The sequence below is a fragment of the Gasterosteus aculeatus genome, chromosome 21, assembly GCF_964276395.1.
Source record: "Gasterosteus aculeatus chromosome 21, fGasAcu3.hap1.1, whole genome shotgun sequence".
In the NCBI taxonomy this organism is placed as follows: Eukaryota; Metazoa; Chordata; class Actinopteri; order Perciformes; family Gasterosteidae; genus Gasterosteus; species Gasterosteus aculeatus.
The window spans coordinates 9998812-10014495 of record NC_135708.1 but is presented as its reverse complement, the minus strand read 5'-3'; the positions used below and the strand labels follow the sequence as shown (position 1 = coordinate 10014495).

The 15684-nt window shown below is 47.3% G+C and overlaps 1 protein-coding gene across 2 annotated transcripts in view; it reads right to left on the bottom strand.

Moving 5' to 3' along the window:
• The window catches only part of arhgap29a (Rho GTPase activating protein 29a), a 28358-nt gene extending 13999 nt beyond the window's left edge, over positions 1–14359 (bottom strand). The window contains exons 1-3 of one of the 2 annotated variants that reach the window (XM_040167217.2): positions 14044–14359; positions 12652–13043; positions 678–821 (exon numbers count right to left, since the gene is read on the bottom strand). In XM_040167217.2, the coding sequence (XP_040023151.2) occupies positions 678–821; positions 12652–12940 (433 nt within the window). In that variant the 5' untranslated portion in view covers positions 12941–13043; positions 14044–14359. The remainder of the gene's footprint in view (positions 1–677; positions 822–12651; positions 13044–14043) is intronic. The other variant, XM_040167216.2, reaches the window with a different exon arrangement.
• Between the last annotated feature and the right edge of the window lie 1325 nt (positions 14360–15684).

Sequence of the window (15684 nt, the reverse complement as noted above, 5' to 3'; positions counted from 1 at the left end):
TGCGGCGCACATGCCTGCACACGCCCATGTGTGTGGACCTTTTCCAAATATGTCACTTAAGTTGCGCTTGATTCATTCACGGATCCTCTTCAAGGCTTTGTTCTCTTCAACTTGTCACCATTCCTCGTTGAGCGAAAGCTCTTCAAAAGGCCCCTTTATGCCCTTCTTTGCGATGCAAATTAAGACGAGGTGCACTCAGGGGATTCTTGTGTGGCGGCCAAGTTAGGAATTGACCTGCGGGCCAGATCATAATCTCTGAGAATGAGAGATTGAATGGGATTCCTTGCTGTAGTTCCCTCCGGACTGGCAGACAAAGCACGGCGGACCCCTGCCTCCCCCTGCCTCTTCAGCACTAAGCTTTCTCCCAAATATTATTTTCTTGCTCTCCGTATGGGGTTTGAAACGCATGCGAATACCTTCCGAGCACTTGAGTGACTTCTGAAGGGTTGCATTGCTTTGAATGTAAAAGAAAGATTTTATGGGAGGATCTATTTCAGACAGTGTAATAGTGAACGTCCAGGAGAGAAAACTGCCATGCGAGTAAAAGGGGGGGGGGGTTAGATAAGCAGAGACAGAAAACAGACCGAAGGGAGAGTGGAGGAGTGGCTGATGTGTTTTACAGGAGAGTTGGGAGTTATGCGGGTGTTTGGAAGGGAGATCAGCTCTTCACAGCTCACCTTTGACCGTGGCAATGACAGTGCCAGCTGTACTCAGGATGTCCACCGAGTTGAGGCTCTGGTGTTTGCCGATGATGAGCTTCAGGACTCGCAGCAGCTCTCCAAGACGCTCGTGCGCCGCCTGATGGAGGCAGTCCTGGTGCTCTGGAAAGACAGAAAGTGTAACAGTTCACGTATCTTGTAATAGGCACAGTGTGGCTTTCGATTGACCCTTTAACGCGATGGAATTTTTTGAAGACAGCCCAAACACCGTCAGACTGTGTCAGCTGTACGTGAAGCACTGACACCTTACTAACAGCTACTCTATCATCCTCCATTAGCCTGGTTAACCTTTGACCCGTGAGATAAGACATTTCCAGATTTGTTATGCTTTAGAACGTGAGCCGCAGAGGCCTTTCAATGTACTTCCTCCCGTAATCAGCTCCGTCTTCGGGTGTGATAAATGACGGACTTTCAACGTCAAAGCTCAACTGCGACACATGTGCTATAAAACTTGAGCAGCCCGGCTATTTAGAACCCTCCCGGGTTTACATGGACGGTGCGACCTCTTTGGAAAAAAGGATTACTACAGGACATTCCCGCTCGGTTGGTTGAAAGACCGTCTGTGGCAGCCATGACGGAGCGCTTCACGGTGCAGACAAGCGGTAGCGACGGCGCAGGGATCGCACACAACTCAGCGAACCCACACAAACAGCGCATAGCTCAAGGTGACATACCGTGCAGCGTCTGCAATTAGCTGCAGGTTAATTACGTAACCAATGGAAAACTGGCAGCTCAGGTATGCGGTTGTTTGGACACAATGTGGCCACTTCAAAAGTGAGTCACCACCATTTACAAAAAGGGACAAAAAGTCCTTGTTTAGCAGTGATAATGTGCTCTTGACATTGTCTGGCAATGAGGTCACGAATGAGGAAAAGGAAACTAGTACCTGCGCGATGACTCATGTGTTTTTTTCCGTCTTATTAGAGATGTACTGCAGTAGAACGGAGTACTGCAGAGTAGTGTCACAGGGGTCTGACACAGCTAGTATGGCGTTACACTAGATGACTAATACAAGAGGAAACTGGAGACACACAAATTGACAATTTAGGCATTTTGATGCATTTTCTGCTCTTATCTGTAATATCAGTGAATACACAGTAAGCTGCTTAGGAGTTTGTTTGTCATGCTTTAAATATGATTAGCATCATTATGTGTATGAAAGACTGGATTTCTTCAGAAAGTGAGCATTTTACCTTTCCAGTAAACAGGAAAAAAGTACAACAGAAAATACACACGCAGACACACACACACACACACACACACACACACACTCATAATGGGTACAGGCAGTCAAAGCCACTTTTTGTGCTGACGATCACCCCTGGATTACCCCTTTATGGAAGAGGGATCAAGACTTTAGCTGCCTCCCATTTAGTCTTTTATTCATTAGCCCTCTTTTTTTTGGAGTGGGACAAATAGTGCCGCCAGTGGGGCTAATAACGCGGTGTTTGTGTGGCCGCCATGACAATGCTAGCCGAGTGCTGGCCCGGAAATCCAGCCAACTGATCAGCAAGTGACCAGCAGGTGACAAGTTCAAATTTGACCGACATGTCACAACAAAAAGCAAAACAACCAGCGTGCAGGCCAAGTTGAAGAGAACACCACCGCCCCAAACTGCCAACACGCCGCCGCGCACCATACTGACGCGTCTTGTGCTTGAATGTTTAAACTTTTCTTTTAGCGCTGTGGCGGGGCGCCTCTTTTTCCTCCCACTGAATGAGACTGTGAATGATAATGCGCCTAATAGCCATATGCGCTGCTGCTTTACGGAGAAGCTCAATGCATTCAGCAGGCCCCCCGTGCAAATCAACAATGGGCCATTTCACATAGAGCCATGAAGAGTGTTTGGGTACGGTGCAATAACACAAAGAAACAATACTGCAAGTTGGCCACATAGTAATTCCAGGTGAATATCAAGCACCTGAAAAAGATCTACACACAAACAATTAAAAAAATGATTACATAAGAGGTGCACAAATCCCTGACTGCGACCACATGAACTGCCCCATGCCAACGTGCCCAGTTGCCTCCAGCTTGCCAAAAGCTTGAAGACCTGGAGAATCCTATCCTTCACCATAGCGACCAATTTCATCCATCTTCATCAGATGTCATGCACGGGTCCTTCTGGTGCCAAGGATCCGGTGCTTTTTGATGATGAAAACCTTGCATTCTTTTGTTTAAGCTGCCCAACTCCCCACGAGGCAGGAAAGAGGCCAGCGGTGTGCTTCTGGCACAAGCACACATGAAATGCAGACTCAAAACAGCTATACAACCAACGCACATGGGTGTAGGGAGCAGGTCACCTCTCTTGGTTGGTTGCTTGGATTACTATGTACAGATTCAGCCATGGTGGTATGACATGTTTTCTAGTATTCAGCTCCCAAAACAAAAGATTTTGAAAAGTGCTTTCTAAATGTACACTAATTTCTAAATGAACAAAAATTAAAACTTGAAGTAAAACACATTACAGGAAGTCTGCATTTACAGAAAACACACATTAGCAGATTTTTGTTTGGTGAAAAAAAAAAAAAACTCCCAGGGATTTTATTAAAAATATATTGCAGACAAATTCTTCCTTTAACTTACCATTTTTGTTGTGTTTACTGTAACAGAACCAGTCTTCCCACAGCCTTACGTAGAGACCTGGACCCACAATACTTTGATAAGGGTCAACGGTTACAATGAGCCGCTTCAACCCTTAAGCCCTTAATTGGTCCTGGTCAGTTTAGATCCCATTTATGGACATTATCCTTTCAATGACAAAAACACACAATGGCCTAAATCATCCCTACATAGCCTATACACCCCATTCATTGACCGAGTAACTGAATCCAGAGTCCTGGGGGCATCGGGCCCGGGCAAGCTACAGGTTTATTAAGGACAAGCCCACGAGACACAGAGTCTTCCTTTGCAAAGCTCCATGGGCTCCGGTCTTCAATGGCCGCTGTGTGGCCTATTGGAGCATCCTAAATGAAGGCTAATTAGCGAGACATTATGGTTGCGTCGGCCAGCCCAGCAGGATGCAGGCTAATGTACAGAGACTGATGATTTAACCCTTCAACTGCCAGTCTGCACCAGACACAAAGAGAAGAACGCTTGTTCCCACCAGGGAGGGACAGTTAGAGGGACATTTGACCGGTGCAATGTTTCAGCAGTGGTATCGCTATGTTAAAGATGGGGAAAAAGGGGAGTTTTGAAAAAGAAAAAAATGAATGGAAAAATGACAGAAGCTGTTTTTCCAATTGGCAAATCCAGCCATCTGAAATGAGGAAAACAAACAAGCTGCTGGGAAGATTTTTCTGTTTTCCCAGGGGAAGACCACTGAGACTTTTGTATTAGGACTTGTTTAAGTGCCGAAAACTCACTATTGTCCCTGGGGCCACTAGCAAACAGTGGGCTGGTCGCCTCATTGGCCCGCCACATGAAGCATTTATTGAACAATAAATCACAACGGCAGCTTTTCACTTTTCACGGGAAAGAGGGGACTGGAGTGTGTGCGCGTTCCCGTGTGTGCATGTGCGTTTTTGTCAATGCGTGTGATGGTTAGTGGTGGGAGTGATAGGGGAGGAGTTTGGGTAGGGATGGGCGGTGGGAGGGGGCCCGGGGGTATTTGGGGGTAGTACGCTCCCTTGGGATTTGTCCCAATTTTACCCCTGCACCCCACGTCCCTGCTGTAGTGGGGGGTTATGAGAGAACGAGCGGGTGAGAGACATTCCTGGGCATAATAAGCCCTGGTGAATGAAGGCTACAGAGGGATCAGACCTGATGAGAAGGAGGCCGCGGATCAGAAGCTGCCAGTAAGACATTGCCGGGTTTTTACTTCATTAGCGTCATGGAAACCCAACATTCCAGCCTCTTGTTTGGGAATTGGGACGGGAGTTGCAGGAGCGTGGGCCGCAGGGGGATCCATAATGAAAACACTGTCGGATCACTCACCGTCGAGATGACACCTCAATACCAAAACATTCTGATGCTCTTCTGGAGCAGAGACGCATCGACGTTTCAATGTTACGGAGCTGCTCATAAACATAGATAAGGCCATAGCCTCACGAGGGTTGATTTAGTCTGTGCAGTGTGTGGGGAGACAATGTTGTTGAGCATGAAACCTGGAAACATAGTCAACTTTATCTTTGGTTTGCCGCCCGCCCAAGCACAAGGCTTTCTGCAAGTCCAATATTAACCTGCATGGTTGATGCGCTGGTCTAGTTTAAGTGGAATCTACTGGTGCAAAGTACCGCAAGGCAAATGTTACATCAGGCCGTACTTGTACGTATACCATCTTTACCAAATGGGCAGTGCACTCGGCTGGGTTTAACATATACATGTGCAGAAGTTTGTTTTTGCACTGGGTGCAGTTTAGTTGAATGCGATTTGTTGATATTTAGGCAAGAACATATGAGACCCAAGCATTTAGTGTAAAAAGCTTTGTAAGTGCAGGCCACCATAAAATAACACTATTTTTTGTTATTGGGAAGAAAAATGCCATTGTGTTACTACTTGATGTGCACCATGAGGAAATGTCTCAGTTTGGAAACTAAGCATCTCGGACTTCACAATTCGCAATATGACTTGGCAGCATTCCTTTCGCTGCGGCCCAGACTCTGCTCAGTCGTGCATTGCAAATCATGGGAGCGATGTATTATCTATGCTTCAAAACATTTGAGGGTACGGAGGGGTGCTTATTTTCACAAAGCAAGTGGGAAATCACTAAACATGTCACAACAGGGTCTGCAGAGGTCCGATCAAAGCGGTAATGGCAGAGGGGGCTAGAGAGGACGCTGGGCAGGCTAGCCGTGAGCAATATCCATCAAAGCCTCTCAATGAGTCCCCTTGAGTCAGACCACAGATGGACATTCCGGCTACTCGGCGCTAAATAACCAACAAGGACTTTGTAGTGGTAGTTTCAAAGAAATTGTGCATTGCTCAAAAGCTACGGTATAGATATGTTTCATGGGGCTCCTGTGAAGCTCGCCCTGTTCTCCAAAAGAGATGCAACCACATGTTTCAATGTTTCAATCACCTAGATTCTTACCAATGCTGCATTCTTTTATATTACCCACTCACCAGTACCGCATCTTTAAAAAGGCATTCATGTGGGTTGCGTAAGAATCCCTTATTGCTTCAATCCACATCTGACCTATTCTCCTCTGACTGTGAAGGGGGTCTGGCGAAATTGGTGCACTTAACCTTTAACACTTGGGCAGGGTCACTGCAATGGGTGGCCCATACATCCCTGGATACCCTCCTCCTCCAACACACTTCCCGTGGTCAGCGGCCCTGGTCCTCCTCTGTCGCTCTACGGATTAGCAGATTACATGCAGCTGGTAAAAGGCAGCAGAACTCGGCCTTCACGGACTTCTACGCTCATGCCAAAGCATTCCCTGTTGCTTCTTCGCCTTTGAAGCTCCTCTTCCCATGACTGCATGCACAAAGAGCCCTGGGCTAGACCCACAGCACCTTCCCCCTAGGCGGGGGGGCTTTTATGTTTCTACTCTGCAGCAGCCTGTGGAGACATAATGGAGGCTGAAAATGAGAAATGCCGTGACTTTAAAACTAGTACTAGAGAGGAGCAACACTTCATTACGCTAAATCCAGTCATGCAGATTCAATTGACAATCATCGTTAAATCCAAGGGGGGGGGGGGGATGTTCCAAGATCTCTTTCTAGTCAACAGAAGGGTTCATCCTTGGACATTTCTTGCTTTCGTTTTTTTCATGGCAACGAGATACCCGGCGCGGAGTGAATCATCGGTTTATCCCCCGCTTTCGTTTATCTTTGGAACCGTCTGTCACAATGAGGAAAGACAGGCAACCCCCTCTATCTGGATACCCCCCACCCCCCCCCACATCACCACCATCACTGCTGCGCCTACTGTTGATGCAAACCTCTGAAGGTTAGCATTCCAACCGTGCTTCCTTTAAGAGAAACTGCAACCCCCCCCCCACACTCCCACTGCACGACCTCGAGCTGGCAGCCAAACTGGTCAGGCTTTAGGCTGAAGAGACGACTGTTGCTCCCCGAGCTGTTTAACGTAGGCAAAGGAACATCAGCAGGCCACAGGGGCGGGAGGTGGGAGAGCTGTCAAACAAGCACAAAGACGGGCCCCTTCAGTATACCTGTCAAGAGGCAGAGCGGGGAGGTGGGGGGGGCCGAGGACGACACACAGCACGGAGAACAAGAGGACACTGTTTAGCTTCACTCGCATCCTAATCCTGAGAGAACTGGCTTTGTGCGATTGAAAGAGCGCGCGAGAAAACATACTCTCATAACTGTCAGGGCACCTTTTTAGACAAAAGGAAGGGAAGCGGGACAGAAGACGGTACGCATTTAAGGAGGTTGGTAGATAAAGAACTAGGGCATAAGGCAATGTTTTGTTTCTTATCCTGGTTACATTAAACAGCTGGAGCAGGCGGAGCGTTCAGATGGGAGTAAAGGCCTCCAGGGTTGAGGGGGCACTGCTGATCGACACCTGGGGGGCCTGTCAAAGGGACCAAACATCTAAAGCCGAGAGGCCTCCTGCATGTATGAGCCCTTTCTCCATTCATTGCTAGTTATCAAATATGCTGACTGAGAAGTTCTGTCCTTACCCCCCCCCACACACACACACCCTCCCCCGAACTTTTCTCGCTTGCCCTTTCAGCTCGATGTGGCCTAATTGGACTCCAATTGGTCCTGGCTCGGCTTCACGCTCGGTCTATCTACCTCCATATCAAACAGGGGCTCTGTTCTGCACTGAGCACTGAGCACAGCCACTGGGTTCCTCAACTTACAGGATGTTATGGACAAAGACGGCGACCGGTCATCCTCCCCACTCTGCACTGGTCTTTAACCAGTTATGAGCTGTACCCAGGATGAGGCTGACCCGGGCATACGGGTAAAGAGGCGCTGAGGTTTGCTCTGGGCAAACAAACAAGGCAAACATGCTTAGAATAGCCCCCCTCGCTAAACAAAATATGACTAACTATTGACCATAATTGCACCCCGAAGCCGGTGAATACGGAGATCTGACGAGAGAATGACAAACCCTTACCTCTCACCACATGCGCCGACATAACAGAACGCACACTTAAGGAGACCATGTTGTTGCTTCTTGATAAAAGGGATGACTTCGCACATGAGGAAATCCAGTTGTATAAAGAAAATCTCCCTGCAGTAATATAACTAGATGTTAGAGATGAATTATAACTTGTTTATGTTACGAATACTGGCTCTAAGAGCAGCTTAGAATACATCATTGAAACTAAACATGAAGATTTGTTTTGATCTGTAAAAATGCAATCTTTTATTTCCTTATGACCTAAAATTGGGTGTCATTTTGAGGAGGCGGGTAGTCAATATGTAAAGCAAAAGAATACGATGAAGAGTTGTTAAAATGGCTTAGTTTGTGGCAGCACTAATGCTTGTCCTCTACTTTACGTACAAAGAATATGCATATCTTCAATATGTGATGTTGGCCAAACAAGTCAGAGTAGCATATCTGAATAGTTTGTTTCAATTAAGATTTGTTGTGGTTTCAACTACCAGAAGAAAATATACTTTTGGACCTGTTAATGATAAATGGGTTATCAAGTATCATGGTCACAAGTCAAATAATGACATTTCACGAGCAATGCATTCCTACCAGTGGTTGTTTAATATATGAAAAAAAGTTTAATTCATACCAAAGATGTTGTTTAAAAGTGTAGGATGTCAAATAAATGGTGCCTTGTATAATCCTGGAGGACTTTAATCCAATGCAGGGCTAAAGGCTACAGATTCAAAGGCCATTTAATCTTACTCAGAGGACAGATTTGCCATCTTTGTTTCAAAGCCTTAATCCAAGACTCTTCTGATCACACAAATAAATGGACCACGGTTAAATCTGCCACACCGAACACTGGGAATCCGTCCAGATTTAGGATCCTGATACGTCACACAAGCTTGCAGGACTGAGTTTCAAAAAAGCACAGCGCCTAATCAGACCCCCACCCCCCCACCCCCCAGTCCTCGGCTGCTCATCTGTAGTGTGGGGATCCTGAAGCAGGAGAAATAAAAATAAAACCGTACCCATAACCGTAAATCTTAGCAGAGGGAAGCAGGGAGAGAAACACACAGAGAGGCAGCTCACTCGGGTTACAACTTGACAACAACGTACAAATCTTCGAGTGCAGTCGGGCAATTAAACTTGACAAGTCAACATGGTTTTGCCCCCCGCGTGCGCTGGGACATAATTGTGTGCATTGTGCATTGCTGAAAGAGAGATTATCAGCTACAGTTTATGATTTCATGGTGGCTCTGCTCTGCAGAGGGGATTAATGGACCTGCCATATGCCACAATACTTTGCTCTCTAGTCCCCCGGCGGCAGCCGTCCAAAAATCTAAGCCGCGGCACCGCGTCCGCTGCCGCTGAGACAATGGCGCCGCTTTTAAACAGAAATCTGCCCAAAATAATTAAGGTAATGTAATAAATCCTGTTAGGCCGCTTAGTTGGCAGGATAAGTGTACGGAGTATGATTAAACGGAGACTTCCAAGGCGAACCGATGTAACTTGACCGTCGAGAGAGAAGACCTTGTTGTCTTGTGCTCGAGATAATTTAGAGGCTTTAAATACGAGCGCAGTAAAAGAACCATAAAAGGAACTTTTTGGTGGCGAGGAGTAGCTGGCGATGCTTTACAGCGGATCCCAGACGCAGTGGGACCGACTGTCTAAACAGAGCACAGTTACAGCCGTTAACACGGCCCGGAATGGTTGATGAAAAGCCCAAGCGGGGGCTAATTTTAGGGCGGTATTTCACATGGGGTGATTTAAGATACAAATTGCCAAAATAGCATGTAGGCATTCTCTCTGAGGACCCAGACAAGAATCGCTTTCCCACAAAGCGTTTGCATCTTTGCAGCATACTCAATGAGAAACCGCGCTCACTTCCCACGGCAGATTCCAACCAAAGGAAAGAAAGAAAAAAAAAAAAAGAAAAAGTACAGCTCAACATGGATGCAACCGCTGTAACATGAACTTTTACTGCCAATCATCTGCGGATTAAGAAACACGTTTTTTTTCTTGGCTCTCTGCCACAAGATTGTTGCTCACAAAGTGGTTTAGTGTATTAGAGTGAAGGACGTTTTCTAGTAGCAACCTGTAAATAATTAGAAACGACACGGAACCCTGCATTCATAAAGCCGTACTGATTTACTGGGGACACTTATGAGTCAGTGCTTTATGACTCAAAGCAAGGAGCAGCTGATCGATCAATGAGTCATACATTAACGTGGCACAATAGTCAGGAGTTCCGCTGGACGGGTCACCTCGGGAAATTAAGCCCGGTTTTATACAAATAACCGCAGGACTCCAAACAACACAACTGAAGCGAAACGTGGATGTTTGAGGTGGCGAGTGAGCAGAGGCGAGGGCGGTGGAGAGGAAACAGCTGGCTGTGGATTCCGATTGGACGACGTTCCCGGGGAGACGCCACATAGGGGACACAGCAATGAGACAGTATGCGAGCCAAGGCGACCGACGCGAGACAAAAACAATAGGGGGGCAAAAAAGGAGGCGCACTGAAATTATTGCAATGAAAAAAAAAAAAAGCTGACTATTTCCTGAGTATTTGACTTCACTGACTCAGTCGTTGATTGGTGGTGTTTTCATTCCTGAGCAGCTGACGCACTTTAATGGTTCCTTTTGGCTGATGACACACCTGTCCCCTGTCCCGGCCACACAGCCACAACAGCGGGAGACAGATGTCCATTACGCTGAGCTCATGATGGCGGCTTCAGAGGACACAAAAGGCCGCCGCCGCAGCTCGACTGCTCCCCGAAGCGTCCTCGCTGACCCCCGGTTAGGAGCCAAGTACGATCCCCTTCAAAGAACCTCAAGGTCGCGACCTTTGGGAGAAATCTCAATGTCTGTCACGATTTCTTCTCAAACTAAAAAAAAACTAAATCAACAAACAACATCCAGTCATGCGTCATTGCCTCCAACCACAAATGAGCAGCAACAGCATTATGAATTCCATTTAAGGTTGATGTTCAGGCCCCCCCCCCCCCTCCCCCCGGCCTCCTCCCCCCGCTCCCCCCTACCCCTCCCAGGGAGACAGTCCCACAGGCCACAGCTATTCTTTACTTGGGAAAGTATAATTTCTGTAAAAGCTGCCAGTTAGCAGCAGCGTGCAGGTCTGCAGACGGGGGGGCGTGCGAGGGGGACGAGGCTGGGTGCTGAAAATTGCTCTTGAAGGGAGGTAAAACAAAAAAGGAAGAAAGAGAAAAAGGAGAATTAGCAGCCGGGGTAATAAGTAATGAGAGGGTTTGGAATGAAGCGCTGCAGAGACAATGAAAAGCAGCCGGGGACGTCAATCCCATCCAATCACGGCAGAAGTCAGTGACCCCCACCGACCTGTTAGCGACCGGGGCGACCCTCGACGAAGACTCCTTGAAGATGCTCGCCGGCGACCACAAGCGCAAACCTCCCGCGTCGGTCCGCCCAATTTAAATCCACGGGTCTCAATGCGACGATCAAGTGTGTCCCGATGTCCACGCCGCAGGCCGGACACAACTATGTCCACGCCGCCGGCCGGACACAACGATGTCCTTGCTACTCCCCCCCCCTGTAGAGGACGGGTCTGTTTTCCAAAACGTAATCGGCCCCGTTTCCCCAGATCTGCCCTTTCCTGTATTAGCCAAAACAAGCCGTCCAATGGGAATACTCATGTGGGGACTTCTCAGCGCCCACATCTGCATACTCGTCTGGCTCGTCTGCAGTGTTGAGTCTATTTATTTTAGCCCTTCTAGGGCGAGATGTTCTAAAGCTGTATGTCGTTGCTTTTTGGAGGGTTGTAAACCGGTTTCCTAATGACAGGCAGCGGAGGCAAAGTGTCTAGTATGTCAGCTATGCAGCCTACAAAACAAGAACTGTATCTTTGGCCACTGCGAGTCCAATGCGGAGCCGTGAAAGTGGGGTATTTTTTCCTCGCTCGGATCTAACCGGGAACACTAATGCCACAGACGCAGATCTCTGCCACGTGATGACGTGCTGCTTTGATCCTCAGGAGGGGTGGGAGGTCGGGGGGGGGGGGCTAACAGGTCACCCAAAAAGTCTCTGGAGCTTAAAGAAAAAAAGAAAAGGGGCCCGCAGGTCTTATTCTCTGTGATGTCGACGTGCCCAGCCGGGTCAAGCACCTTTACTGACCTCTCCAGACAAACAACAACAACAACAAAAAAACTATGCCAGGGGATCCTTCTTTCAGGGCTTGGAAGTCACAGCACGGTGTGTGTGTGCGTGGGGGGGAGGTTAATGAGGCTTCCATTTAGTTTTGCACATGTAATGGAGAGCGAATTGGATTTTGTTTTGTTTTCCTTCCCGTGTGCCATAAAAACCTCTAATCGTCATTTACTCCGACGGATCTGCCTTCGTTGATCCAAGAAGCCCAGCAGAATATTGACATTTCCTACCGTGTAGACATGTATCAAAGGCGGCTTTCAAAAGGACCCGTTCTGCGCGGCGCTGATACCAACGAGCGCGGCGAGAAGCAAACCAAACACGAGATAAGGCTGGTTGACTGACCGCGCAGCCAAGGACGCAGCGAGACAACAAACCAGGTGGACCGACCGGAGACATGTGTGCACTGTGGTGAAAGCATCAGCGAGTACACAGGAGGTGAGTGGCAGCCGTGTCGTCTGCCAGTAGGTGTGTGTTGGCAGCCGTGTCGTCTGCCAGTAGGTATGTGTTGGCAGCCGTGTCGTCTGCCAGTGGCAGTGCGTTGACAGCCGTGTCGGAAGCCGTGTCAGCTGCCAGTAGAAATGGGTTTCTAACGGGAGCGTGATTCACTCAAAAGACAGCAGTTTGATCTATCGGCGTGACGAGTAACGAGAGGCTCAGCGAGAAGGACAGAGTGGAAACGGTGGAGAACAGGATGTGATGTCACACATGATCCCACGTTCGCCTCGAGGCCGAACGTACCTTTGGAGATGAAAACTTCCTTGAGTTGCAGAAGCACGTCAGCGAACTTGCGCACGTCGCTGACCAGCTGCATGATGTAGATCGGGTCGGAGGCGGGCGCGTCCGTGCCGTCCGGGCTCCCCGAGCCGACCTTGGCGCCGGCGGGGCCCGAAGAACGCGAGCTGGAGTTAGAGAGCCGGGAGCCGAGAGGGAGTTTGGTTCCTCCGCCGCTGCCGTTGTTGCCGCCGCCTCCTCCTCCTCCTCCTCCTGATCCACCGCCAGAACTCTGCCGCAGCATGGCGGCCAGCATGTCTCGTTGGTCCGGGGGGGGGCCTTCGGCGTGGAGACCGTTATCCTGCAGCTGAGCTCCCGTTGTCAGACCCAGCAGCGCACCACAACACGGAGGAAAGCGTCTGCCAAAAGGAAGAGAGGACACCATTTGGAATTGACGACATCCAACAATATATATATAGTCTACGTTCATATAAATCTACGGGGAGTTTCTACGGGTCACCTGGAGGACACATGAGGTGTGTCGTTTGACCGTTGCTGAGCAGTGCTGCCGTCTGTGTGGGATATTTCACACGCATTGTACCGTTTTGAACAATGTGTGAGGTAACACAAACAAGTTGCTGTTGTGGTGCAAAACAAGTCTCAGCTTTCTTTACCTTAATACAATAATGATACCAATTACAACCCCAAACATAACCTGACAGAGAAAACCGGTCTGTAACGTGATGTAACCTCAAAAAATAGAGATATCCAGCAGTTCAACTGGGCCAATGTTGTAATAGGACATTTAAAAAGGGAGCTAAGACACAAACTGTAAACAGAATGAGTTAAACGCAAATGGATCTCGGATTTTTCCCCCATTTCATCTGCTTTTAAGCCCATGTGCACAGAAAATGTTGAATAAAGAACACCAGACTGCTGCTCAAAAATCCACAAATGTGATAACTTCTTGTTTTTTGTTGAATACAACAAGACGAACTTAATCCTCACTAAAACCACCGGATTATTGAGGTCGGGTGGTATTTTCGGCATCAGTAAATCCTACAAAACAGTTTTTTGGCATGAAATGTCATCTTTTGCCACCAACCTGACCGATAGGTTTCCAGTCAACGTTTCCCTTTTGCGTTTAAAGTCAGCTCGGACTAAAATTTTAACTTTGAGTTAAAAATCCTCTTTACACAACATTTCGCTTTAAGTAATTACTCCTCAATAACAAGTTTGCTAGAGGCCGGTAAAAAGGCAGCACTTTAAAGCTACTAAATGTGAACTTCTGGTGAGTCTCGCTGTAAAAAGTAACGTCAACATGCGTAACGTAACGCGGCTAACGTACGTTTTATCAATGCAAACGTAGGCTTCGGAAACAAAAACAATTGGCACAAATCATGAGAAACCATCACCCACCTGCAGTCGAATCTTGAAACATTTCCGCCGGGAGAAATCCTTAAAGGCAACGTTTAAAAAAAGAGACCAAAATATTCCTCAACGTCTGCGCGCTGCTCGCTCGCGGCCGGATGAACCGCTCGCTGTCTGCGCGGCTCCGCCGGGTTGAATCGCCTCGTCTCTGCGCGCGATGTGGGCGGTGACTTGTGATTGGTGACGGACGGGGCGCGTGCGTCTGAGTGTGCGCGCGTCCGTGAGCGTCTGTGGGGCGCGTACGGGTGTGAATAGGGGCGTGTGCGTGAGTTGGAGATTTCTTCGCTTAGAAAAACAGGTGTCTGTGGTTTTGAAGTGTCATGCTTACACTCGATACGGCGTTGGACATCCGGTTGGGGCTTTCAAAATAAATTGACAGCGACGCGTTGGTGTAAATTTGTTGAAACGGCGATACATGCAAAAAACGTTCCCGAATAACGGTCTTTACACCCGCTTTTATTTATTTTGACCTGAAACATTTGAAACATTGAATATTGGCATTTCGCTGAAAGAGAGAATAATTGATTCAGGTACTACAGTAGCTGATCCGCAGTGACTTTACCTTATAGAGATTGTAGGATATTAGAAACAAATATACGACCCGGTTCATAAAATTAATAAAAATGCATATAGTGTACACCAGAATACAGCCATGATTCTGAAACTGTGTAATCTTTAAAGTAATGACAATATTGTAAAACCACTGTAATTCTGCAACAGTACTAGAATAATACCAATGTAGTTATGATTGTATTTGATGCAATGTAATCAACTAGAATGCATGCATGTAATACTTGAACAACAACTGATATTGACTAAGAGTCATTCGAAATCCGAGTTACGTTGAACTCACCAGAAGACCACTCCCAGAGGTGTGGACACTAACTTTCACACCTTTAAGCATTGTTATAATAACTGTAGGAACCATTGTTCTCGAGTTCGCTGGTGGAGGCGACAGACGGGCACTAGGGATGGTCAAAAGGACTGACCTGGGGCCTGTTGGTTGCTGTCTTTTTACCACAACACCATCTCTTTTATTAAATACATTTGATTTTAACCTTTTGATCTGCAATGACCTCTGTCCGTCCGGCATTTCTTCATTTTTGAACACAACAAGATGCATTAAACTACTTCTGCAGAGAGAGGAGACACTTTGCTTTGGTTGTAAATCCCCGCAGTGTATAGAGAGGACTGCTTGAATAGCACCGCTGTGTTTCTTCAAACTCAATGTCGTTTTTATCTGATTGATTTTTAAATATTCCTCAAATACATATGATGAAGAAAAAAGTGTCACAAAAAGCGAATCTGGAGGTTTCAAAAAACAAATTGCACATTACTAATAATATGTATTGGTTAAATTAATTTGATGCAGAAAACAAATCTTGATTTTTTTACATGTGCGATAAACAGTAGGTACTGATGTATCAATGACTGATGAAAAGTGGATCTGTGCAAAGATACGGTCCGTGTCATTATCAGGGTTAAATGAGAAAAAAGAAAAGCATTCACGCTAAATAAACAATTGGGGAGAATAGTCTGCTAGATAAACTCACCTGCTTTAGCCGCGCTGTATCCAACAGTATTGTGAATTGGTGTTTGCTGCCTCCCAGTGGCCGAAAGGTGGAACCG